Raw genomic sequence first — 25,658 nt, 5'->3', positions numbered from 1 at the left:
AAAGTTCTCCTCCTTCAAAGACACTTCCAAATGTAATCCATGCCCTCTCTATTATCTGAAGGAAGCCCTTTTAATTATTGAAAAATTTACTTTGCATGACTTTGGAAGTGTCCTCCCAGTGTGTTCTTGTGGTTTGAGAGTCTGCCATTTATTGCAGTATTATCCTACCTGTGTTTGGGACTCATGTGTAACATGCACCCGTCACTTTCTCTTGTAACACACTGTTTTCTACCTCTTAAATTTGTTTGTTTTCGATACCTGCACAAGTGCCACCAGTGCCTACGTAACGTTTGTTCTTGTGCTTGAGTGTCCTCCATATATTACAGTATTGTACCTCTATGTTTATTTTGTACGCTTTTGTAACCTGCACACGTCACTTTTTCCTCCTGTAATGCACCGTTTGCTACCTCTTGTATTTTGTTGGCTCACGATTGTCACTTTTGTAATGCACTGTTTGCTACCTCTTGTATTTTGTTGGTTCACGATTGTCACTTTTGTAATGCACCGTTTGCTACCTCTTGTATTTTGTTGCTCACGATTGTCATTTTTGCGTCATTTAATGTAACGTTTGCTTGTGTATTTTGCTCACTTGTAATGTTCTCATGTATCAGTTCTGTTCCTATTGTGAAGCGCTCTGACACCTTCGGGTATTAAAGTCCGCGCTATATAAAAACGCATAAATAAATAAAAAAATAAATCACACGGTAGAGTGCCACTCATATGCAGACTGGAATAATAAATGCCACACTGTAGCGATCTGAACCCTAAGCAGCTTCGGTTCTGGAAACATAGGTTATAATGACACTTGAAATTACTACTCATAAATAAAGCACCTCAGTCCTTTTTCTCTCTCCATGCTCCATTATTTGTAGCTCTTTTCTATGTCTACACTCAAGGCCTGCCATTCCCGGAACGTCACGTGAGTGTAGCGCCTCCTTTAGGAGCTGTAGTATGTAAGCGCTGTAGTACTGGAGCCAGCAGCGTCCTGCAGACCCCTAAGGCGGAGAGCGGCAGCGCGCACGAGCATGGACAGTGGTGACGCCGCCGCCAGCTCTGCCTTCGATCCAACCGGTAACAGCAATGCATCTCACGCGCCGTCTGCACACGGCGAGGGCGCGCAAGGCGCGTGCACACACCTGGAAGGGCAGCTTTCAAGATGATGGCTTTACTTTTTCATATACATTGTAGTTTAAGGCACGCTTTTGCAGTGCATTCGTCAAAAATAAAGTTATCTTTAGGGTCACATGAGAAAAAGTATATTTTTCGGGATTCCTGCGCAAAACGAGGGCGACATTGGATTGCATTCCAGTCCAGGGATGTTATTTGTGCACTCCTCGATGGATTCTGGAACGTTGTGATTTTTTTTAGGAGGGCAGTGCTGTACACCAGTAATTTATCGGCTCCACTAAACCTAACGTTTTTACCAAAACGTGTTTGTTTATAATCTTTCTCGCTATGTTTTTCCAAATATATATGTTTGTGTGTGTGTGTGTTTTCTCTGACTTCCTCTTTTGCAACTTAATGTATTGCATTAGTCCAATTGCGACAATTATGGTTTGAAATTCGGTTTATGGCATTTTTTTGGCAGATGCCTTTTCCAAAGACAAGGTCTTCCTGTCGAGAGACTTCCCTGTGTAATTTGTGTCAAAGGATAGAACAGTTTTCACACAACATGGTGTTTGTCACAGGAAGGTTTGTACCACTTACAATGAAATTGTTCAACCTTACTCATGAATAGAATGTTTGTTGAGAGCTCAGTAGGTGTTTGCACGCAGGAGGCTGTTGGTTGACTGCTGGAAACCATGCTGTGTTAGTACTGTATGTAGTAGGCCACGGTGGGCTGTCGGTCACCCGCCTGCCTACATTTGATATGAGTGAGTTGGGAGCTATGTCCCGTGTAGATGGAATGGAAAAATATTATCGGAGGCCTTGTAGCGCTGAGGAAAGAAGGGCAGAGTGGAGTCAGTCCGTGATGCTATGCAAGCATTCCAAACAAGTGGGTTTTTAAAAGCTTACGGCAGGCCAACAAATTGTTGTTCCCCCCGCAAAGCCTGGGGGAGGGAGTTCCATAGTTTTACAGCAGTGAATGAGAAGGAGCTTCCACCCCATCTCGCCTTCCTTATTTTCTTAGTGGTGGCCAGGTATAGAGAGCTAAAACGTAAAGTTCTCGGCGGGAGATATGGTGTTATTAGTGGATGTCCTCCAGATAGCCTTATGTGCCAGACACATAGCTTTAAACTGTACCCTGGCTGAGATCGGTAACCAGTGCAGCTGTCTCAGTGCCGGTCTTGCCGATTGCCATCGTGGGGTCTGAAGGAGCATACGTGCAGCACAATTCTGAATCACTTGCAGTTTATTTATTGTGGTCTGTGGACCTCCAAGATACACAATATTCCCATAATCCAGGTGGGACAGTATTCGTGCCTGAACCATGATCCTTCTCGGCTGAAAGGGAAGGAGCAGAACAATTTTGCGAAGCATTCTCACCAATCCATAACAGATTGAAGAAAGTGCCGTCGCTTGGTACGCAAAATTAAGGGAGCTGTCAAGCCACATACCAAGGCTTTTTATCTGCGGCTTTGGGGGTGGTGCGGGTCACAGACATGACGGCCACAGGGAGGCTGAGGTAACAGGAGATGAGTTGCCCAACAGCATATCTGTTTTGTCTCCGTTGAGGCGAAGGTAGGAGAGCTCTATCCATCTGGCCACTGCCTCTAGGCAGGGGCCCAGGGTGCTAGATGAACCCTCATCGTGGTGTAGAGACACCACTAACTGGGTATCATCTGCATAGCTGACGATCTTAATACCAAATGGGTGGACAACCCCTGCTAAAGGCCTCATATAGATATTAAAGAGCGTCAGGCTCAAAGCCGAGCCCTGCGGGACCCCGTAGCTCAGGGGTAGTCTAGAGGATGCCACATCTCCCTCAAAGACCTGGAAACAGCGGTCACTGAGGAAGGATGAAAACCATGCCAGTGCAGCGCCGGACACTCCGATACTCTTGAGTCGGTGGGTCAAGATGGTATGATCGACCGTGTCGAACGCGGCACTGCGGTCCAAAAGGATGATGGCAGCTACTCCTCCCTCGTCCACCAGCTTCCTTGCCTCTTCTGTTACCGTCAGCAGCGCGGTTTCTGTCCCATGTTGGGGGCGGAAGCCTGTTTGTGAAGTATCAAGCAGATTGTTGGATTCTAAATGATTGACCAAAATGTTGTTAATATGTTTTTCCAACAATTTGCTTAGCCAGGGCAGGAGGGAAATTGGGCGGTAATTAGATAGATTGGATTGGTCCAGACTTGGCTTCTTCAAGAGAGCCCTAACCATCGCACAATTCCAGTGGGAAGGGACTGTGCTAGAACTAATAGAACAGTTCAAGACATCGAGGATTTTTGTGCCAACGGAGTCAATAATCGTAATAAGATGTTGAGGTGGGGCGGGGTCCAATGGGGAGCCTGAGGACACCTTTGAAATTACCAGATCTAATGTGTCACTGTCTAGAAGATGAAATTGTTCCAGCAAAGGAACAGAGCCACCCATCTTAGTTTCTACGGGGTCAGGAGGATTAAGGGGGAAAGCTGTATAGATAGCTTGGATTATCTGATGGATAGGCTTTTGAGGTGGGGAAATGAGTGATTTTGCTATCCGAAAAATTTCTTTTGGAGAATTAGCAGCTGAGCTGATTTTAGTCTCATAGAAATGGACTTGTGCAGTTTTAATCTCGGTTTTGTGCAGCCTAATAGCCTTCCTGTAATCATCCTTCCTATGTTGTAAGGGGGCCTGTCTCCAGCTTCGTTCTAGTTTTCGGCAGCATTATTTCAACATTCTTAATTTGGGAGAGAACCATGGGGCAATATTTTTCCTGTTTTTAGTTGAAATGGGAGTTTTGGGGAGAATTATATCAAGGGATTCCTGTATCCAGCTATTAAAGTTGTTATTTGCCTCATTAATGGTGTTTTCCTTTAGGGGTTTTGAGGCCTCAAGAGCTGCCTTCCATTCCAGCACGGGAAGTCTGGACCATTTCCTACCCCAAGACACAATTTGACTCTGGTCTTGCAGACCAGTCTTCGTGACCCAGAGTAGTGGGATTAAGTAGTGATCCGTCCAAGGAAGATAAAAGGATGTGTGTCTCTATGACCAATGTACCGAGAACTATTTAATAAAACCTTCCTGCAAGGTAATTTACATTTCAGAATAGTAGTTTGATGCAAATTACAGATGGTAATCTTAAGAATTTCACACCACCAGGCTAGGTTGTTTTTGACAAGCATCTGTGACAAATGAATAAAGGTTTAAGTTTCAAAAGCTTGTATTGTCAAAGGGAATACAGTTTGTGTTCAAGGCCAGTGGTTAAATGTCGAAAGAGTAGTTGATCTAGGTGTGACATTCGAAGGCTAAAGAGAGGAGCAATGTCATCTTTTGGATTTAGTGATAAGATCCAAGGTTCAGGCAACTAAACTATGAAGAGGATGTATCTTTACCAAGACTGCAAGGTTTAGAGGCTGGGTATTTCTGTCCTTGCTTGTTGAGCCTGTTATGCTACTTTGACATTTAAAAATGCTATCTGGGGGAGCGGCGGCTTATACCGTCTGCACTTTCCTGCCTTGCTGTTCCCCATTGGGGTTTTGTCCCTTGCCAGGCCCCCCCATTGGACGGGGGCCTGGCGCCACTCTGGCGTCCGTGGCCAAAGGCACATAGGCTACCTCATTCTGCTTCTAAGCGTTCTCGGGCACCCAAAACCAGATCTTGCAGGGCTCGGCGTCGGTTATGGTGCTGGCCCTCGAGGTCCTCTTTGGGGGTGGCTTCTGCGAAAATGCTTTGCAACTTTTATTTTCTTGCTATTTTCTGTTGGAAAAAAGAAGATACTTTTTGTTTGCAAATGTTTTTCTTGCATTTTTTTTACATGAGCACCAGGTTTTTTATTGTTTTTTTTTGTTTTTTTTGTTTTGCAATCTTGCTTTTTGAATCTGTTTTGTTCATTTCTCGTGTGTCCTTCTTTGAGGTCATATTAACCCCTTTGCCGCGATTTCGCGGCAGTGTGGCACTTCCGCAAAATGGGCGGTGCCGCGGCGGCCGTCGGCCGACGGCAGCACTAGCAAGGTAGTGCTGCCAACAGCAGCAGGCAAGGGGTTAACTACTGTATGCTAGTCACTTTCATTGATTCCCCAAGCTTCCTTCATGTCAGCCACAGCGAGGCCATCCTTATTAGATATTGAACTCGCTTTGTGTCATAGTTGCTCACCCTCTGCTTGCCAAAAGACATTTGCCACTGCAAACAGCATTTAATATACATTTTATTAAAACTTTCTGTGGTAAAAGTGCGCTCTGTAAAATGGAGAATGTGGTAGTGCCCTACTGCCACACTGTAGTTGTACACTATTTAGACTTGGACTGACATGCTGGGCACAAGCTCAAAGAGACAGTTATCAAATACAGGACTATGCGTGTTCCTAGACACTCTCAAAGGGTAGTACCAGGCCGGGGATCTTGAGAAAGACTCGGGTCGTGTATCCGGCCTCTAAGAAGTAGCTTTACTGGCAAGCTTGGAGAAGAGCAGGTCCCTGATCAGGACAACGTGGCTTAAAGCCATGGAGGTAGTCTTGTCTGCGTGACATGCAATCAATGCACTAGAACATTGCCATCCAGATCCAGCTCAAGAACATTTGGACCATCCAGGGATTGAGGCACTGCAGAGAACCCTCCGTGGCCGTTAATGCAGGAGATCTGCATTGTCCCTGACTAGTTCTTTTCTATCCCTGACTTTGTGGGAGCCTTTATCTTCTCTGGTCCAGCCTGAGAGTGATCTGTATGCTTTTCTTCTTCACTCTAGCTGGTTCTGGTGGCTTAGTGGACTAATGCGTCCAGTGTACGGGCCTGTGTTTGACCTCATGATCACAGGTTCAAATCTGACCTCATGATCACAGGTTCAAATCCAGGGGAGTCCACTCACCCTTTCATTCTGTGGAGCAGATTAATTTTAATCTGCTGGTGCAGGGTCACCACTCTTGCCACGTGTTCTTATCACGTAAGGAGGAATCAGCACTGGAGCGAAGTCAAACCATAGGTAATTTATTAATCATTCATGAATGGGTCTCCATCGAACGAGCACTATGGCGATATTCAAGGAGAGAGCACACCGAACGATGGTTACATGGGTTTTTATAACAAAGATCACAGACAAGGAACGCCCAGAGGTAAATAGAGCTCTGAGAAGAACACACAAATGAGACAATTGGTAAGAACCGTCAACTTTGGTGTCTTGTGTAGCTGTCGCATCCTGAAGCTGCACATCCAGATAGGCTATCTGAACACATTTTATCTAAGATTTTACCATTGTTTAAAGAACCCAGTACAGACATCAGCTGTTTTTTTGTGCTGACTTTGCATGTTTACGCAGCCTACAATGTCTCCATTTAGATTTGTTACCTAATGTTAATGCAGGTGTGGTGTCAAGGATAGAGCCAGGCTGAAAACAGAGCAGGGGTGAAAATGGATGAAGCACAGCTTAATTAAAAAATGAAAGAATCCGATTTTACATTTCTACAATTCTTCTGAGGTCGAAAAAATTACTAACATTAAATTGGGTAACAATAAACATCTGTTATTCCGCGCCTTGATACCCTTGGGTGATACGTGTGCTTTACAAATACATGTTATGTGACTCTAGGTATTAAGGTATTATCGCTTAGACTGGGGCCAGTCATCCAGATTCTCAATCATTTGAATTTTCATTGTAATCCATACAGTTCTGGATTTGCTGCATTTTTAGGTCATGGTTAAACTCTGACCCTGAACCCAAGCTCCCCGTTCCTGAGGTGCATCTCTGCATTAAGTCAATAACCCACTTTCTGCTGGGACACAACTAAACAAAACATCTTGTCTGGAGCAGGCTACTTTTCTGATACGGGCCTTTAAACATTTGTCTCTACTAGGATATATTTCAGGTGGTGATTCAACCCAAGTATGAGTATTGATTAATCCATGACAGAGTGCCTAGTTTGGTGCTAACTATTGTCTCCCTGACGTGCCTCCCATTCTTTAATGGAGGACAGCTACAAGGTTCCCAGTACTGACACTAACTGGACACCAAGTCTCGGGAAATGGTCCTTTTGAGTACTGGGCACTCATTGTTAGCTTAAATGAATTCCCAGTTTATTTTTGGGTTTATGGGTTAGTTAAGTTTTTGTGCCATTTTTTTGCTGGATGCAGCCCACTGAGTTGTACAGCTTATCACCCAGAGCTGCAGAAAACATAGAGCAGAGACTCCTTGTAATGTCCCTGCTGGAACATTGACAATGTTGAATGACTATGTAAACACCATCCGTGGAGTTCAAAGCAAGTGCGACCTACTTACTTTGACTTCAAGACACACCTGTCAAATAATTTTTAAAGTTTTATGAAAGAACTATACACAGTTGTCGCTCAGGCTCTTTACTGACTGTAACATCAGTACTGCATTTGTACTCCTAAGAAATTCTGACTTTTGCAATCCTGTCTTCGAAATGGCAAGAAGCGGTTCTTGATGGTCCTACAATTTAGTGCCATTACTCCGCATAGAAGGAAGAGTTACAGGAGTTACTCAAAGAGTTTTTGAGTGTTGATTTTGCATCTTACTTGTGGAGTACTGGCAAATTTCAAGTGGTGCTGAGGGACAAGTCAGACATTTTCTCACTACCAGACATGGCAAAAACCTTTCTGGTCAGGGTCTGAGCATGTGTCCCAGACTCGGTGTTGCGAACAAAATGGTATCAAAGCAAGTCCCTCCCTCTTTCCAGAGGTCGACTCACTCGTGGCTTGAAGTAAAGGATTGTAACGAAGAATCAGGATAGAGAACACAAATTAATAGGGGCTCTACATACAGAAGGTACATACCAGACAGAAGTACCACAGACTGGGACCTACTTAGAACAACAGATGGTAAGCTGTAAGCAACCGCTGGTACACCACTAATACAGCACAGGAGCTGACGGTGAAGACTATTGCAGCACTGGGAGGGAAGGAGACTGAATGGGAAATACAAACTCAACAAAAGGATGAGCAAGAGAGTAAGGCGGCACAACAGAAGAGGGAACAGAGGATACCTAACGGTGGTGGGGGTCCAGGAGACAATAGTGAAGGAACGAGTCAAACTAAGTGTGAACTAATATGAGGAGTGAATAATCACAATAAACACTGTTGCCAGATAAGTGAGCTCAGTGTGGGTTAGGCCTAAATGCCCTAACTATCATTATTGACCTGGAAGGGTGTCTGCATGTGCCAGTCCCCTAGTGGCTGGGGCTGTAACTCTGATTTTGTTAAACGTAGTTTTACGTGTCAATCAGTGTAATTCCCATTGTTCTGTGTTCCAACTTTTTCAAGTATGTCTTCTCTTGTGCAATAATGTGTGTGTCCCATAACCGGACAGTTGGCTTCCAAATAGAATGAACTCTTGGGCTTGATTCAGAAAGGTAAACTTACTGTTTTGTGCAAGTTTATGATTTTTTGCAATTCACAAAGGAATGTTACAAGTAGTATCTTTACGAGTGCCTATCTTTTTATGTGCCACAAGTGGAGGAACTTCGCAGTCGTAAAGAAACTCCTTGTAAAATTCCTTAGTGAATTGCAAAAAATCATGAATGTACACAAAAGTGGAAGTTTGGCTTTGGGAATCAAGCCCTGTGTTTCTGTTGATGTAGATGTTGGTGGACCGTTGGCTATTAGCAGAGTTCAAACCATTTCACACATCACAGGAAGCGTTACTATGGGACCTGAATTGGTGTTTATTAGAAGGCCAGAAATGTTTTAGGTTTGATTTCTCATTACTTTCTGTGTCTCATCATGACCCCCTTGTCCCTTTCTGCCTTTTTTTGTCCTTCCTCTACCCTCTAGTTCACCCCAAGTTCCCTTGAGATGTATACTTTATATTTCACTAAATGCCTTACAATTGAAAGTATGTTTTATCTTCTGTTCGTGTTGCACTTGGCACTGTGGAGTCTTCATTATTATATGGTTTATGTGAGTGTTTGTGTGTATTATGTGGCATGGTTTTGCGACCTTACTGTGTCATACACTCGCAAGAAATGTCTTTGGTCCAGTCGGCTTCATGTGCAAACCCATTTAGCTCAACCCTTGTTAGCTGTGGCTTTGAGCAGAAGGGCTTAAACAATGGAACTAGTTTAAAGCATTAAGGAGTACCACACAACGAAACAAGATAGTTGTACAACACAAAAGAAATCTGACACCAATTTATAAAAATAGATGATATGTTATGAAATTTTAGAGTCCAAGATGAACGAAATCCACCGGAGGGTCCAAAGATATAGATGTTTAAAGTAAATGTAAATTGAAGTAGTTTTAGTTACACTGAAAACAAGCATTGGTAACTGCAAAGTTCGCAAATTTTAAATTTTTTTGGAAGAGTTGTGTTCGTCTACTTAGGCCCAACTAGGGTGACCAAATTGGGTCCAACCTTTGTCCACGAGGAGTAGTCTCCTAGGGTGCCCAGTGGTGGTCAGTGGCGGTTCTCTAGAAGTTGCTATTCACTTTCAGAGTTGGTCTACTTCAGCTTTGATGACGCTGGTTCTAGTCGGTTACCCGGCAGAGTCTTGGAGTCATTTCTTTGGTGTGGGGCTCGAGCGTCATCTCCTCGAGCCATGAACCACAGGCACAGTCCAGTGTGGAAGGTGCAGTCCAACCTGTGGTGCAGCCTCTCTTTGCCAGGTGCAGGGGGTTAGCAAGACATTCCTTCTTCCGTCCTTTCTCCAGTTCCATGATGATCAGGGTACCAGGGATGCCATATTTATTCAGGGTGCCAGGGGTGCAATTTATGTCCAGAAAGTTCCAGGGGGAGATAAAGCTGTCACTAGCAAATGGGCTAGCAGTATCACTCCTGCCCTGTGATGACTTCTGGCTGAGTGTGGTATCTAGCAATCCTAGGGTGCACTCTTCTGGCCACTGCCAAAGTGTCTGAACCCATCCTTAGATGTCATAAGCTTGGTAGCACACCCTAGAGGTGTGTCTACCTGTAGGCTACACGCTCGCGTGAACACCTTTTTGGGCACTGGCCTCCCCTTCCTGTTCTCACCTCCAGCCTGTCTACCTGAGCAAAGGGGTAAACCCTTCAGCTGTCTGATCTCCATTTGCCCACAAAAGACAGCTTCGCCTTTGAAGCTCAGCTTTTGTGCCGACACCCTGAGTGGCTTCTTGCAAGGGGTAGATAACACCTCTCCCTGTAGAAGGCTTCAATTGTTCCTGAGCCTGGGAGTCGTTCACATTCCTCCCCAGAGGGCAAAGGCCTACCTTGTGGCTAACAGCTGTGTGAGACCACTGGACAAACTGCACAACTGATTGGCAACTTTCTAAAAGTTGCCTTTTCTTAAAAGTAGCATTAAATTTGACTTGGGCATCAAGTCGGCTTTAATGCCACAATTAATTTAATATCCTGAATTTCCCATTTTAGTCGTACCATTCAGAAGTTAGCCGGGCCAAAGGGTGAGCCGGTAACATTCTGTTAGCCAATGGGGCTACTAACTTTTCTACAGCAAAATAACAATTTGGGGTTTTTGCTGTTGGGGCATATTAAACATATATGTCCTACTTAACAATATACACCTCTCTGCCTTAGGGCTCGGTATGCCTTCCTTAGGGAAGACTCGCATATATATTGTTAAGGCAAGTGGGGGCTTTGCCATTGGTTTAAATGGTTGGGTTGAAGTAGAAGTTTTAGAACTGCTCTTCCATGCTGCGGTGGTAGGCCGGAAGCCATTTTGTGCCTTGTCGCACACAATCTGCAGCCCTGAGCGAACACTTCCTTACATGCCCTGGGTACTATATACGAGGGTCTTAAAAGTGAGTCAGTCTGTGCCAATTAGGGGCCAGTTAATCCATCATACCTTTTGTATTGGGTTAGAACAGTGACAATAAAGTCTGGTTATCAGCGCTTAGTGCACTCTCCAGAGTCGAAAAGCCAGCAGCATCAGCTCAAAACTTTGGGGTGATCATGCAAAGAGAGGCATTTCCTTACAGTTAACTAGTTTGTTTTGTGTGTCTTGTGCTGCACTTGGCTTGACTCTGTCATTTTAGGCCTTTAACCTTCACACGGTAGGTGCAGCTACCTTTTTAGTTCTGGCCTTTAGACTGCTTTCGCTGTTTCTCCAGCCACATGTATTCCAATAAAATCATAATAAAAACATGTTTATCCAGATAGAGGGGCTTTCATTCAGCCCTCTTCAACCAATGTTCTGACCAAGGGTCTTTAGCTTTTTACTTCATCCCAACACAGCTTACAATAGGTCGGCTCAATTCAGTCATTGGGTTTCTTCACTGTGACAACATTTTTGCTCTTGTACATGTATGACTAGTGTAAATGCTGTTAGGCCAAGCTCTGTTTTCATTCATTTTTGCGATGAGTTATTATTTTTACAAACACATTCCACCTTTAGGTGGCAGCAGCATTTTTACTATTTGTTACTAGTCAGGCCTATTAGATTTGAGGTTCTTATTTATTCCTGGGCCTGAGATACATTATTAGATTTTATAATGTTAGTCTTTTTACCACTTAGAAGTATCAGTTTTCACTCTACCCTAATCTCCTCCTATTTCTGCGAATTTAGCCAGTGATCACCTTTTCAATCCAGAAAATAGCTTGAGATTAAAAAATATATATTTTGAAGTATATACTGTATTTGACTGCTATTGCAACGTATCAACCCACTTTACTCTTTGTAAGGCGCTCTGTCACTCATTGGGTAGAGTAAGCATTTGTGTAAAGCCTTCTAAAGTAATACATTCCATGCGTGCTGTTTACTATGCATACTTATAAATAATCATTACATTAATAAGATGGATGCCGTACATTGGTGGGTGGTCATCTCCAGAGACAGCTCTGGTAATTCGAATAGTTGTGGCAGTGATTTCCACAGACTGGCACATCTCTTAAACTTGATGTTTAGATAGTGGTCAAAGCAATAAAGCTACTGATTTACAACTTTATAGAGCTGCTGACTCTCTACATAGAAACTCTACTGAGGATCACTTGCCTGATTTACATTTGTGTTTGACCTTCCAGGGACCGACTGGCTCATTGGTAAACAATGAGATTTCCTGGTAGGTAACATGGCTGGGCCAGAGTCACTTACATGGGAACACCTCTATGGTATTATTGCTAGTATGTGACTGAATCTGTCCCAACCTCTTTGACCTATGTATTAAAGCCATTCTCTTTGTGCTCTTTCTTTTAGTTCTGCCAGGTTCTGATCAGTGCTGCTCCGACAACTTGTTTCAAATGCACCATTTGCCATTTTTTTATTTAAAGTAATCCACTGTAAAAGTGTTGAAATCCCAACATGTCTTGAACACATTATAGTGCACCATTTACCACAGTCTCCTTGCATTCCTTGAAGAAAGGCACATCTACTATCCCAACATAACTAGAAATCCTACCATGTTTTGATGAATGCTACTTGCCCAAAGCATTTAAACAAAAGCACCATTTTAAATTGATGTTTCATTAATCCCTCTATCAGAACTGCAAATGCTCAAGTAAATGTATCAAGTCTCAACCAGTGACCCTGCCCCAGTGCTTTAAGATGGCAACGGAATTGGGGCTCATAGGTATTTTCTCACCCGGTCCCACAAAGTGTTCTCACTTGCTTGACCAGACATGTACCCTTTAAAGAAAATAAGTTAAAAATAAAATGTAAATCCTTATTTGTAAAGTGCGAACTACTCACCCTTACGGGTCTCAAGGCGCTGGGGGCTGTCGTGGAACTTAAGTGAGCTATTGCCCAGAGTCACATGGTGCTTAGCTGAGCCGGAGCCGGGGGTCGAACCATGGACCCTCTGCTCCGAAGTTAGCTGCCCTGGCTGCTGCACCACACCTCTCCTAGTTAAAAATCCTATATACTTTGTCAATAAAATTGAAATTGACTCGATCAATTCATCCAGTGACAATGTCCTTTTGTAGGTCTAGCCTACTAAATAGCGCATGCGCTTTCTGTTGCGGGACACACTGTTAGCTTACAGTGGGCTTAAAACATTCCCACTGCTTACCATTGGCTGGCTTCATTGTCATTCATGTGCCTGCTTCTTAATCGTTTATTTATTTATTTATTATAGTGTTTTGTATAGCGCGAACATGACCCGTGGGTATTAGAGCGCTTTACAATAAGTGGTAGGTTAAAGATTAACATATATAGTAACATTAAAGAGCAAACAGATATGAGGTAGATAATTTTATGGCTTTAGAAGGAGAGTATCTATATATATATATCTATATATATATATATATATATAGATATATATATATACATAACATGAGCGTTTACATTATGAGATAGGTTGAAGGATAGCAAATATAGAAGACGATTTAAAAGCAAACAAATAAGAGGTAGGTAATTATAAGGCATTAGGGCGGTGAGTATATAAATATAAATATTCATATTAGCATGAGGTAGCAGTAAGGATACAACTAGGGCCCAAGGAGTGACTCCTGTCCCGAGTCTTCGTACAATATTAGTCTTTGTTCAAGTCGGCGTCTTTCCCTTTTAGCGATGTAGATGCTCTGTATCAGGGCAACAAGATCCTATCTGTGCTCAGCAGTCTTCACTATGTGAGGTATTTACTCATCAAGATGCTTTTCACTTCCCTCTTAAATGTAGTTGTATTTTGAATCTTTCTAATGTTAGGAGGGAGTGAATTCCAGATTCTGGGGGCTGCTCCCGAGAACGCTCGGTCGTAAGTTTTTTTGTTTCCGGAAAATGGCTGGCCGCAACATCAGTTCCATGGCACTCCTGGCTGGTCTGTTTCCTCCTGATTGTTCAATTTTCCCGGCTAGGTATCTTGGTGTGTTGTAGTGGAGCGCTTTATGGGTGATACACACTATTTTTAGTTGAATTCTGGCTTCATAGGGTAGCCAGTTTAATGCTTTCAGGTGAGGAGAGATATGGTCGAATTTCCTCGATCCAGTGATCAGTCTTGCCGCTGCGTTGAGACATGCTTTTAGTGGTGCTATAGACGTTTTTGGTAGACCGGCTAAAGTGGTGCATCCATACTCAATCCTTGAGATAACTAAGGATTGGACTGCCAGTTTAAGATCCGCCTCTGAGATGAATGGTTTCAGTTTTCTTATGTAGTTCAAGTGGAAACGGGCACTTTTAGCCATTGATTTAATGTGGGCTTGCATGTCGAGGTTCTCATCTAATGTGATTCCCAGCGATTTTGCTGAGTTGACTAGGGTTGGGATGCAGTTTAACGCTGTCACCAGCTTGGTCCATTCCTTCATTTCCGTATGGCTCCTTGGAGGTGCAATTAATAGGAACTCAGTTTTGTGAGCATTCAGCTTCAGATGATTGGTTGTTAACCATTGCAATGTCATTTTTAACGTCTCATTCATTAGTTCAATGTCTTCCAGGGACGCGATCTTTATGTATATTTGCATGTCATCCGCGTACATGTGATAAGATATCTGTGAGTTACGGAGATTTTCTGTAAGAGGTTCGACATACAAGTTAAACAGGTCTGGGGATAATGTCGATCCTTGAGGGACTCCGATTGAGTTAGGGCATGATGGTGAGAGTGATTGGTTGACCAGGAATCTCTGTGTTCTGTTTCGCAGGAATGATTCGAACCATTTCAGCACATTACCAGATATTCCCATCCTGTCCTGCAGCCTGGACACGAATGCTTCGTGGTTTACAGTGTCAAATGCACGAGATAGGTCCAGGAGAATCAGTAGGCATGCTCGATTTTGATCTAGGGCCTGTAGTGCGTCATCAATAATATGGAGGACTGCTGTTTCCGTGCTATGTCCTGCTCTGAATCCTGATTGGTAATCGTCTAGTAGGTAGAAGCTGGTGATGTGTTGGCTCAGTTGGCCTTGCACGCATTTCTCAATTAGTTTGGCAAGTAAAGGTATGTTGGTCACTGGGCGAAAATTATTCGGATCTGTTGCATCCGCTGTCGGTTTTTTGATTATGGGGACGACTTGTCCCGTGTTTAGGCAGTCTGGGAGGATCCCTTGTGAAAGCGATGCATTTATAATTTTAGTCCAGATTGGAACCACAATATGGCTGATTTCTTTTACACATTTCGCGGGTAGAGGGTCGTGATAGCGGTTATTAGGTTTGATATCCGAGAGCGTTTTAGCGACGGTATTATGGTCATATAATTTGAAGGTATCCCAGTGTGCCTTGTTTTTGATCTTGTTACAATCTGTTTTCAAGCTGGTGTTGATCGTAGATACTGGTTGGGTGGGTAGATTATCCGCAGCGCTTTTAAGCTCTTTCTCAAGCGAGTTGGCCTTCTCTGTGAAAAATGTCGAATTCTTCGCAGCTTAGTAGAGTTTTCGTGTTCTCTTGGGCAGATTTTGCTAGTTTATTTGATTGTTGCTTTAAGATTTCGAATAATTTCCTTGGTCTGTTTTTGGCATTATCAAGTTCAGATCTTATAAATTCCTTTTTGGAATTGATGACCTTTTTGTTATATTGGTTTCTAATTTTTCTGAGGGATTTCAGCTCGGGGGATGATGGGTGTTGTCTCCATTTTCTTTCAGCTTTTCTCAGTTTTCGCCTTTCTTCGTTCAGTGACCCATTAAACCATGGATTTTTTATCTTCTCTGAGACTCTTTTCATTTTTAATGGCATGGTGTTGTTGACAATTTTCGAAACTGATGTTGTGTAGTGATCTGTTAGATCATTTACATTCAGCAGGTTGCTAGGAAGCTTTAGGTCTCTCTCACAGCAATCTATTAGTAGCTCAATATTCTCCTCTTTTGTGTCTCGAATCCATTTTTTGAGCTTGACGGGTTGCGAGGTCTTGCTCTTTTTCAATGTGGGTATCAAAAATGTTATGGCATGATGATCGGACCAGTCACACAGGTCAATTGAGAGGATTGATGTGTCTTTGTTTCTTGAAATTATCCAGTCTAACAATGCTCCTTTAGAGTGTGTAGTTTGCGTGCATGCTTGAGTGAGGTTTAGCTCTGAGAGGAAATCTTTGAGCGTGTTGACTAATTTGTCATTGCAGTCATCCCAGTGTAAGTTGAAATCGCCTAGGAAAATATTATTGGCGTCGGTGTTAGAGTTGGCCATTATGATCTCCATTAACTGATCAGTGAACTTGGCGTTCTCTCCTGGTGGGTGGTAAAGCGCATGCAGGTTGCATCTCTGATTGCCTGCTGATCTTATATTAAGACCTAGGTATTCACAAGATTCTAGTGGGTCGGATTGTATTTGGTTGATCTCAATATCCGATCGGTGAATGCAGGCTAAACCTCCTCCTATCTTCTTTATTCTATCTAGTCTTACAATGTTGTACTGAGGAGGTACTAGGAGATCCATGGTTGGAGATGATGACTCCGATAGCCACGTTTCTGTAAGGATTGCCAAATCAATTTCCTTGTTGATGATGAGGTCTGCTATGTATGATGCGTGTTTGGTTGCAGAGCGACAGTTGAGTAGAAGGCATATCATAGGTTTCCCTGAGTTACTGGGGTTCAGAATTTTCGATTCGGCTGTTAGCTGAACTTGTTGTAAGTTATTGAGATTGGGTTTTCTTTCATTCTGTCTGGATGTTCTATTTTGATCGATCGGTACTGTTTTGATTATCTCCCCTTTCTTGTGGTTCGATGGTTCATATGATCGGAGTAGGGCAAGGGTCTCCTCCTTCGACCAGGAATTCGTCCTAATTGGTCGGTTGTGTCTATTTGATAGTGGCATGGCTGTCTCGTTGCTCTTTCTTTGTGAGGAGTGTACCAGATTTTGGATATGTGTGACCTTGGAGTGGGTGCTTACCGTCATTTCCAGTATTTTTTCCATCGCTTGTCGAGTACTAAGTGTGTCTTGTGCCATGTTGCCAATTAGTTTCTGAAGCTCTTTGATATCTTTCTGATTTTGGAGTGATCTCTTAGGGATGAGTAGGCTTTCTGTTCGCGATTTGCATTTTGCTATTCTTTGTTTCTGAACAGTTCTTTTAGCCGAAATCCTTTTCTTTTTATCCTCGGTATGAATGTCAGTGCCGATTGGCGAACTCTGCCCACACTTACCCCTACCTGCATCCTATATCACTCATGTTCCTGTTTTATAGTTCAACATAGCTTTGGTTTTATCTCCTTTTAGACCATGTCCGTACACATACCACTACATGATCTATACCATTTTGAGTCTCATGACATCCTCGGATGTGACAGCTAGGACTTAGATACCTCTCCTGGGCGCTGAGATGCAGAGCAATTATATTCATGGGAATGGGCGAACAAGGCGGTTACGCGCCCCAAACACGCTTAGGCACCGCACACCCTCATCACTAGTTCATATGCACCCATACCCGTCTGAATGTCGACTCACACTGAGACAAGTACCAATGACACACGTAAGATATAATGAGTCCGAACGATGCAATTGCTATTGATGAAGGTTGGCTCGGCGCAGCTACCCTGGTTCGCTGAATATATAAGGAAAACCCATAGACCACATACTTATATAACACCAAATGCTTGCAAGATTGCAGTGATGTGTGACATATAGATATACGCTGCCGGACCCCAGGGTTGTCGGCCTTGAAGCTGTGTTCACTTATCCCACCCAAAACAATGATCATTAATTGCGGCTGGCCCGGCTGGGTTGTAAGCTACAACGCTGTGTATACTGAATGTCGGACAATAAAGGTCTTTTAAAAAAAAAAAAAAAAAATGGATGTCAGTGCCGATTCTGATTGCGATGAGGGATGTGTGGTCTATATTTTGTGATGTTAAGAATGCATTTGTGGGTGATGTTCTAGGTGTCTCTTGATTTGTACCAGAGAGAGGTAAGGAATGGTTGATACCTTCTATTCTATTTGTTTCCTGGTTATCATTGATTGGCTCACTCGCAGGAGAAGTCCGCGCTGAGTGAGGTGTCTCTTCATTTGGGAGCGGCGTCGATTCCTCCCGTTGGATTTGGTTCTGTTCGTTGTTCGCATGTCTTGAAGACCGCTTTGACCTTTTTGTCTTCTTCTCAGAAGTTGTCACTCCAATTTTAGTTTTGTCTCCTGTTCTTGTAGCTTGATCCCGCTGTCCTCCATTTCGTTTAGCGACTCTAGTAATAGTGTTGTTAATGTCAGGATTGTCTTCTGGTGGGGTCCGGTGTAGTTGATATCTTGATCCCTCTAATGGAGTCTCTCCATTTGGGAGCGGCGTCGAATCTTCTCTTTGGATTTGGTCCTGTTCTTTGTTCGCATGCCTTGTAGGCCTCTCTGTCCTTTCTGTCCCCTTCTCAAATGTTGTCATTCCTATTTCAAGTTCAATATGTTCTCCTAGTCTTGTAGCTTGATCGTTAGCATGGGTGTTGTTTCTCCTCACTCGTGCACTCTGTGTTGCGTCCGGACCCCTGTGTTTCTACAGTTCACACTAGCTCCTCTTGTTCGTTTCACACCTCTGTTGCTTCCTCCTCACATTTCATATTTTTTTATTTGCCTATCAGAGTTGAATTGGTATATACAAAGGAAAAGAAATTACATACATGTGTGATGCATGCACCTTCAAAATGACGCTTTTTTTTTTATTGAGGATACTGTACAGCATATTTAAAAACCATTGACAAAGTTAGTCGGTCCCAAAGGGAAGACCAATCGGCTTTGCCAATTCTTGTTTGGGTAGGTGTCATTTTGTTTTTGAGATTAAATTTACAATATTTTCTTCAAACAGTTTAGCAGATTTTTGAAGTCCTATCATTATTGTGCAAATTTCTCTTTTTGATGACTGCTGTTTTTGTGCACCCTCTGGGCTTTGCTGCTTTCTTTATTTTTGCAGGGACAAACTTTAGTCATAAGCCTTGAGGTTAGCAGCATTATCTTATTAATATGTCCTCGTTGGTCCTCTATGACTTATCTTCGAGTTTAGCGTAGTAGTATTGGGTGCTCCAGTACCGAGATTCACTGAAGCCAACACAACATTGTGGACTCAGCTGGAAGCTCTGTAGCCAAGCAGAAGCAAAGCATTGTAACCACAGTCCCCACTTTCTGCTAGAACCCCATGTTTTTGTTTCATATAAATGAGGAATTAAAACTGACGAAGATAGGTTTGTATTTCCGCTTCCCAGCAGTGTTAGGGAAGTGAAAAAAGTACTAGCGTCTGCACTGTTTCTTTGTCCTGCTTCTCTGGGTATATTCTGGGCAAATGAATTTTCTTTTACAGAAGCACAATATCTATACATTCATGGTATTATGTTTTTGAAAGGCGTGTCGAAGCCTTTCTGTTATGACTTCATCCTTCTAATAAAAGAGAGGACAGCTGAAAATAAAACTAGGGGCAGTGTGCCTGGTCTCGGGTGAAATTGTTATTACATCGGTGAAGACTCGCTGAATTTGTGTAAATTTAGGCAAAATTAGAACATTTTTATTCCATTTCCTGTTATGTGAGTTCTGCACAATTTTTGGTAAGATGAGGATAGTTTGATCAGAAACTGTCTCGTAGGAAAACTGGCTCAGAGATGTTTTCAGCTCGTACCAGACTCCTGCTAGTATGTTACCTAACGTTTTCACATGAGGCATGTCTTCATATGACATTCTTAGGCGAGAAACCGGCCAATTACATTGCGTGCAATTTTGTATAATCTCCATGAAAAGTACCCGGATTAAAAATAAACTACAATATTCACCACCATCCCCTTTGTGTCCACCGATATCTAAACCCCTTGGATCACAGTGACTACTTATTTTATTTTATGAGGGGGGTTTATAAAATGCTGTATGTAGGACTGCCACCTTTCCAAGAGACAAATACCGGCCATTTGTTGTTGTTTTATAACTGCACGAGCAGTGCCAGGAGAATGCCATAATACCATGCACGGGCAGTGCCAGGAGAATGCCATAATACCATGCACGGGCAGTGCCAGGAGAATGCCATAATACCATGCACGAGCAGTGACCCGAGAATGCCATAATACCACGCACGAGCAGTGACAGGAGAATGCCATAATACCGTGCACAAGCAGTGACACGCAAATGCCATAATAACATGCACGAGCAGTGACAGGAGAATGCCATAATACCATGCACGAGCAGTGACAGGAGAATGCCATAATACCATGCACGAGCAGTGACCGGAGAATGCCATAATACCATGCACGAGCAGTGACCGGAGAATGCCATAATACCGTGCACGAGCAGTGACAGGAGAATGCCATAATACCACGCACGATCAGTGACCGGAGAATGCCATAATACCACGCACGATCAGTGACCGGAGAATGCCATAATACCATGCACGGGCAGTGCCAGGAGAATGCCATAATACCACGCACGAGCAGTGACAGGAGAATGCCATAATACCACGCACGATCAGTGACCGGAGAATGCCATAATACCATGCACGGGCAGTGCCAGGAGAATGCCATAATACCGTGCACGAGCAGTGCCAGGAGAATGCCATAATACCACGCACGAGCAGTGACAGGAGAATGCCATAATACCGTGCACGAGCAGTGACAGGAGAATGCCATAATACCACGCACGAGCAGTGACCGGAGAATGCCATAATACCATGCACGGGCAGTGCCAGGAGAATGCCATAATACCACGCACGAGCAGTGACAGGAGAATGCCATAATACCACGCACGATCAGTGACCGGAGAATGCCATAATACCATGCACGGGCAGTGCCAGGAGAATGCCATAATACCGTGCACGAGCAGTGACCGGAGAATGCCATAATACCACACACGATCAGTGACCGGAGAATGCCATAATACCATGCACGGGCAGTGCCAGGAGAATGCCATAATACCGTGCACGAGCATGCCATAATACCATGCACGGGCAGTGACAGGAGAATGCCATAATACCATGCACGGGCAGTGCCACGAGAATGCCATAATACCGTGCACGAGCATGCCATAATACCAGGCACGAGCAGTGACAGGAGAATGCCATAATACCACGCACGATCAGTGACCGGAGAATGCCATAATACAATGCACGGGCAGTGCCAGGAGAATGCCATAATACCGTGCACGAGCATGCCATAATACCACGCACGAGCAGTGACACGAGAATGCCATAATACCATGCACTGGCAGTGCCACGAGAATGCCATAATACCATGCACGAGCAGTGACAGGAGAATGCCATAATACCACGCACGAGCAGTGCCAGGAGAATGCCATAATACCACGCACGAGCAGTGACACGAGAATGCCATAATACCATGCACGGGCAGTGCCACGAGAATGCCATAATACCATGCACGGGCAGTGCCAGCAGAATGCCATAATACCATGCACGAGCAGTGACAGGAGAATGCCATAATGCCATGCACTGGCAGTGCCACGAGAATGCCATAATACCATGCACGGGCAGTGCCAGCAGAATGCCATAATACCATGCACAACCAGTGACAGGAGAATGCCATAATACCATGCACGGGCAGTGCCAGGAGAATGCCATAATACCATGCACGAGTAGTGCCAGGAGAATGCTATAATACCATGGACGGGCAGTGCCGGGAGAATGCCATAATACCATGCACGGGCAGTGCCAGGAAATGCCATAATACCATGCATGGGCAGTGCCAGGAGAATGTTATAATTTCATGCACGGGCAGTGACAGGAGAATGCCATAATAGCACGCACGAGCAGTGCCAGGAGAATGCCATAATACCACGCACGAGCAGTGCCACGAGAATGCTATAATACCACGAACGAGCAGTGCGGGGAGAATGCTATAATACCACGCATGAGCAGTGCCAGGAGAATGCTATAATACCATGCACAAGCAGTGCCAGGAGAATGCTATAATACCCGGCACGAGCAGTGCCAGGAGAATGCTATAATACCACGCACGAGCAGTGCGAGGAGAATGCTATAATACCACGCACGAGCAGTGCGAGGAGAATGCTATAATACCACGCACGAGCAGTGCCAGGAGAATGCTATAATACCATGCAAAAGCAGTGCCAGGAGAATGCTATAATACCACGCACGGGCAGTGCCAGGAGAATGCCATAATACCACGCACGAGTAGTGACGGGAGAATGCCATAATACCATGCACGAGCAGTGCCAGGAGAATGCCATAATACCACGCACGAGCAGTGACAGGATAATGCCATAATACCACATCACCCCCTCCTTTATACAGAATAGATTACGTGAGAATATAGTCACGAAAGTTCGAGGGCAATTTGATAGAACCCTGGCTGCGAGAAACCAAGTCCTTGTGGTCCATCTCATTTTGCGCAGTAGGAAGTTCAGTGCAAACAGCATTGTTTTGAGAAATGACCACAGCACCGCTTCCACCATCACTACCAACAATACTCGTTGTTTGGGTTGTTTGCTCAGGCACAGTCTCAAGATCATAACTCTGAGTCTTCAACTCCTTCACGGTCAGGATAGACACACCTAAAAATGTCAAGTTGCTGTTTATTTGAGCAAACCACATTGTCCTTATTCCACCAGCCTTTCCCTTTATGTAAAACAGAAGGTTTGCTGACTCTTGAAATACGTACAGGAAGGTAACATTTGGGCTCTCCTTTGCTCACTCTAAACGTTTTTTTAATAAGCACCCAAACATTGATGGCAAAATGAGTGTCTTTGACCTTGTGCTTACTATCATGCAATAATTTCTGCACTAACTGTTTGGCTGCCACCCTGTTCCTTATTAGTTGAACATCCTTTTTTGTATTTCTCCTCTCTGCCAAATCTAATCCAGCAGAACATTTTAAGAACCAATTGGGCATGAGTTTAGATGTGGCTTACCTCCCTCTGAGTGCTTTGAATGGGGTAACCCCAGTGGTAGAGTGAGGAGAAATCGGCTATGCCCAAACTTTCTCTTGCAGAAAAGCTGCAACATTGATGTTAGCAGCCAGAGCAGTTGGGATCAGTCTTGCTCGCGCCTGCTATGGTTTGGCAGACCTGAGTGCATGCCAGCGGCCAAGCAGTTAGGATGCTGTGGCTGAGGTGGCAGGCGCTCATGAAGCACTTCAGATCATCCGATACGTCTTCCTGAATTCGGCTGCAGGTATTGGATGTTTCTGGCTTCGGGAGATTGAATCGCTTCTCTGCTCCCACAGGTTGTAACTTGCTATGCTGCATGGTCACATGCTCTTCCAGGGTGACCGCCCTCTCTCTTCACCAAAGCCCACACCCCCACCTGCATACCGGGGGTCATGAACAGTGCACTCTGGGCGATTGCCCCTGCCGGTCATAGCATTGCACTGGGTGAGAGCCCGCTTTTGGTCACAGACATGCACCAGGCGATGGCCCTTAAGCTTCACTACAGCCCCCACCTGGCATACAGGTTTTGCAAACAGCAGCACTCAGGCGGGCGGCTCGATTAGATCTAATTGCCCTTTGTTTTTAAAAGCTTGATTTTGTTTTCTTTTGTTTCGCCTACTGTTTAGCAGACTGCTGCATTTTTAAGGCTCTCCACTCATTCACATACCAGGTTCGAACCGGACTGGAATCGCTAATGCAGGGCTCTGCTTCTTTCACCGACCCGCCTGAAGAGTAGCGTTCCAGTTCCGGGTTCACCTGGCAGCTCCTCCCCCAGCCTCCATATAAACAGTGATGTACCGACCGCGCAGCGGGCGAGCTGGCGGCGCGCCAAAGGCAAGCCCGTCTGCACCCGTCAGCGCCCGGATTGCACCTTGTGCCACACCCCCTGGTTCGCCCCTTAGAACAACCTACACCAAAGATTGCCTCATAAAAATTACACAGGGATGTGTAATTGCCAAGTAAGCGATAAGCTGACAGGGTCTGGGAGCAGCAGTGCTCTGTATGGAGAACCCTGGCAGGGACCAAACACTATGTCACGGACCTGCAGGGATTCTCCCTTTCAGAACAATCCTAAGGTCTACACTAAGCTAGTGAGGGAGAATAACAGGGCAATCAGCTGTCTGTTACTTAATGTTAGATCGATGGCTAGACATAAATACCAACTTGAGTGTCTAATACAGACAGAAGACCCGGATGTATTATTTCTTACAGAGACTTGGGCCAACGACAGCAGCGACCCTGATTGGAATATCGCTGTGCCTTCAGGCTACACAGTTGCAAACATCAATCGAGCTGAAGGGAGGGGAGGTGGCCTAGCCATAATCTATAGATCCTTCTTTACGCTGCAGGCTACTCCGCATATCCTTGAGGGTGCAGAGGCAATGAGCTTTACTCTGAAGTTAGTTAATACCTCCTCATTCTCTGGCTTACTAATCTACAGGCCCCCTGGCCCGATAGCCCCGTTCTTAGCGGCAATTCACACTTACCTTGAAACTTCTCTTGAGCAGACCATTACACCATTTTGGGAGATTTTAATTTTCATTTGGAGGATACAAACAACGCAGAGATGGTCAATCTCTTGGACATATTCTCCTGTCATGATCTTAAACAAATAGTCAATGAACCTACCCACTTGGCTGGCCACACTCTGGACGGCATCTGCACCAACATGCCCCTTGCTGCAAAAAACAAGGTAACACCAATGCTATGGTCTGATCACTTTGCCGTGTTCTTTACCATTTCACTCATCACTTCCCCTCATAGAAGGCAGCTTAGGCCCCCCCCAGGAAATATCGGGCCTGGAAATTAGTTACCAGGTCGGACCTATTGGGTGCTCTTGAGGATAGAGTAGTGGCCTGCTCAGATGCAAACCAGGCGGCTATGGCTCTCCAAGCCAACCTTCTTAATACCGCCAACCTGGTAGCACCGGAGAAGGCTTTTAGAGTGCGTAAAAAACGGGTGTCTGCCCCGTAGTATTCATCCGATTTAAAAACCGCCAAAATCAAATGCAGACAGCAAGAGCGGGTCTGGAGAGTAAACTATGATCCAGCCCAGAAGAAAACCTATTGTGCGGCTCTAGAGGACTATAACAAGCTAATAATTCAGGCAAAAACCTCCTATTATTCTAGGAAGATTCAAGATGCCGCTCACTCTAGCAGAGAACTATTCCCCACCGTCAACTCCCTACTGAGTTGTCCCCGGGGCGCGAGCTTTATACCAGACAAAGTATTCATGGATAAGATGGCGTCCTATTTCCAGAACAAGGTCCAATCCTTGTATAATGATCTGTCCAGAGCAGCGGATAGTCTACAGGTTGAGCTGAGTGGGCACAATGGCATCTGTAAAGCACAAAGTGACCTCTCAATGTTCTCCCCATTGGATGAGAACGCGCTGACTGACCTACTCCTGGCCACCAAGTCAGGCTCTCCTTTGGACCCTTGTCCACCTTTTGTACTCCACTTGGCACCGGCAGATATAAGCGGTTTAGTACTGCCGGTATTGAATCAGGTTTTGAACTCTGGAATCTTTCCACTAGCTTGGAAAAAGGCCTGTATAAGGCCTTTGCTCAAGAAGCCCAAGTTAGACCCTTCTGATGAGAAGAGCTATCGTCCCATCTCCTGCTTGCCGCTGCCAGCTAAGCTAGTGTAGAAAGCCATGAACAGAGAGCTATCTTTCTATCTTGAGACATGGCATATTCTCGACAGCACCCAGCATGGCTTCCGTGCAAAGCACTCCACGGAAACTGCTCTACTGAGGGCAGCTGAGGAAATTAGGAAGGGGATGGTTGAGGGAGGCAGGGTCACATTGGTTCTACTGGATCTTACAGCGGCCTTTGACTCCGTAAATCACGAGGTACTCATCCAACGGTGCTCTCTCCTTAAAACATCGTACACCAAATTGGCATATTTAATTTAAGTCCCTAGTACATGGTACTA

The 25,658-nt window shown here is 44.5% G+C and overlaps 1 protein-coding gene across 1 annotated transcript in view; it reads left to right on the top strand.

The window, feature by feature from the left end:
- Positions 1-903: 903 nt before the first annotated feature.
- The window catches only part of GALT (galactose-1-phosphate uridylyltransferase), a 141,384-nt gene continuing 116,629 nt past the window's right edge, over positions 904-25,658 (top strand). The window contains exon 1 of the mRNA XM_078674693.1: positions 904-1,071. Within this exon, the coding sequence (XP_078530819.1) occupies positions 1,026-1,071 (46 nt within the window). The 5' untranslated portion in view covers positions 904-1,025. The remainder of the gene's footprint in view (positions 1,072-25,658) is intronic.

This window comes from Lissotriton helveticus, chromosome 2_1, assembly GCF_964261635.1.
Source record: "Lissotriton helveticus chromosome 2_1, aLisHel1.1, whole genome shotgun sequence".
NCBI classification, from domain to species: Eukaryota; Metazoa; Chordata; class Amphibia; order Caudata; family Salamandridae; genus Lissotriton; species Lissotriton helveticus.
Note: the sequence above shows the minus strand (reverse complement) of the source record. Positions and strands in the feature narration are given on the sequence as shown.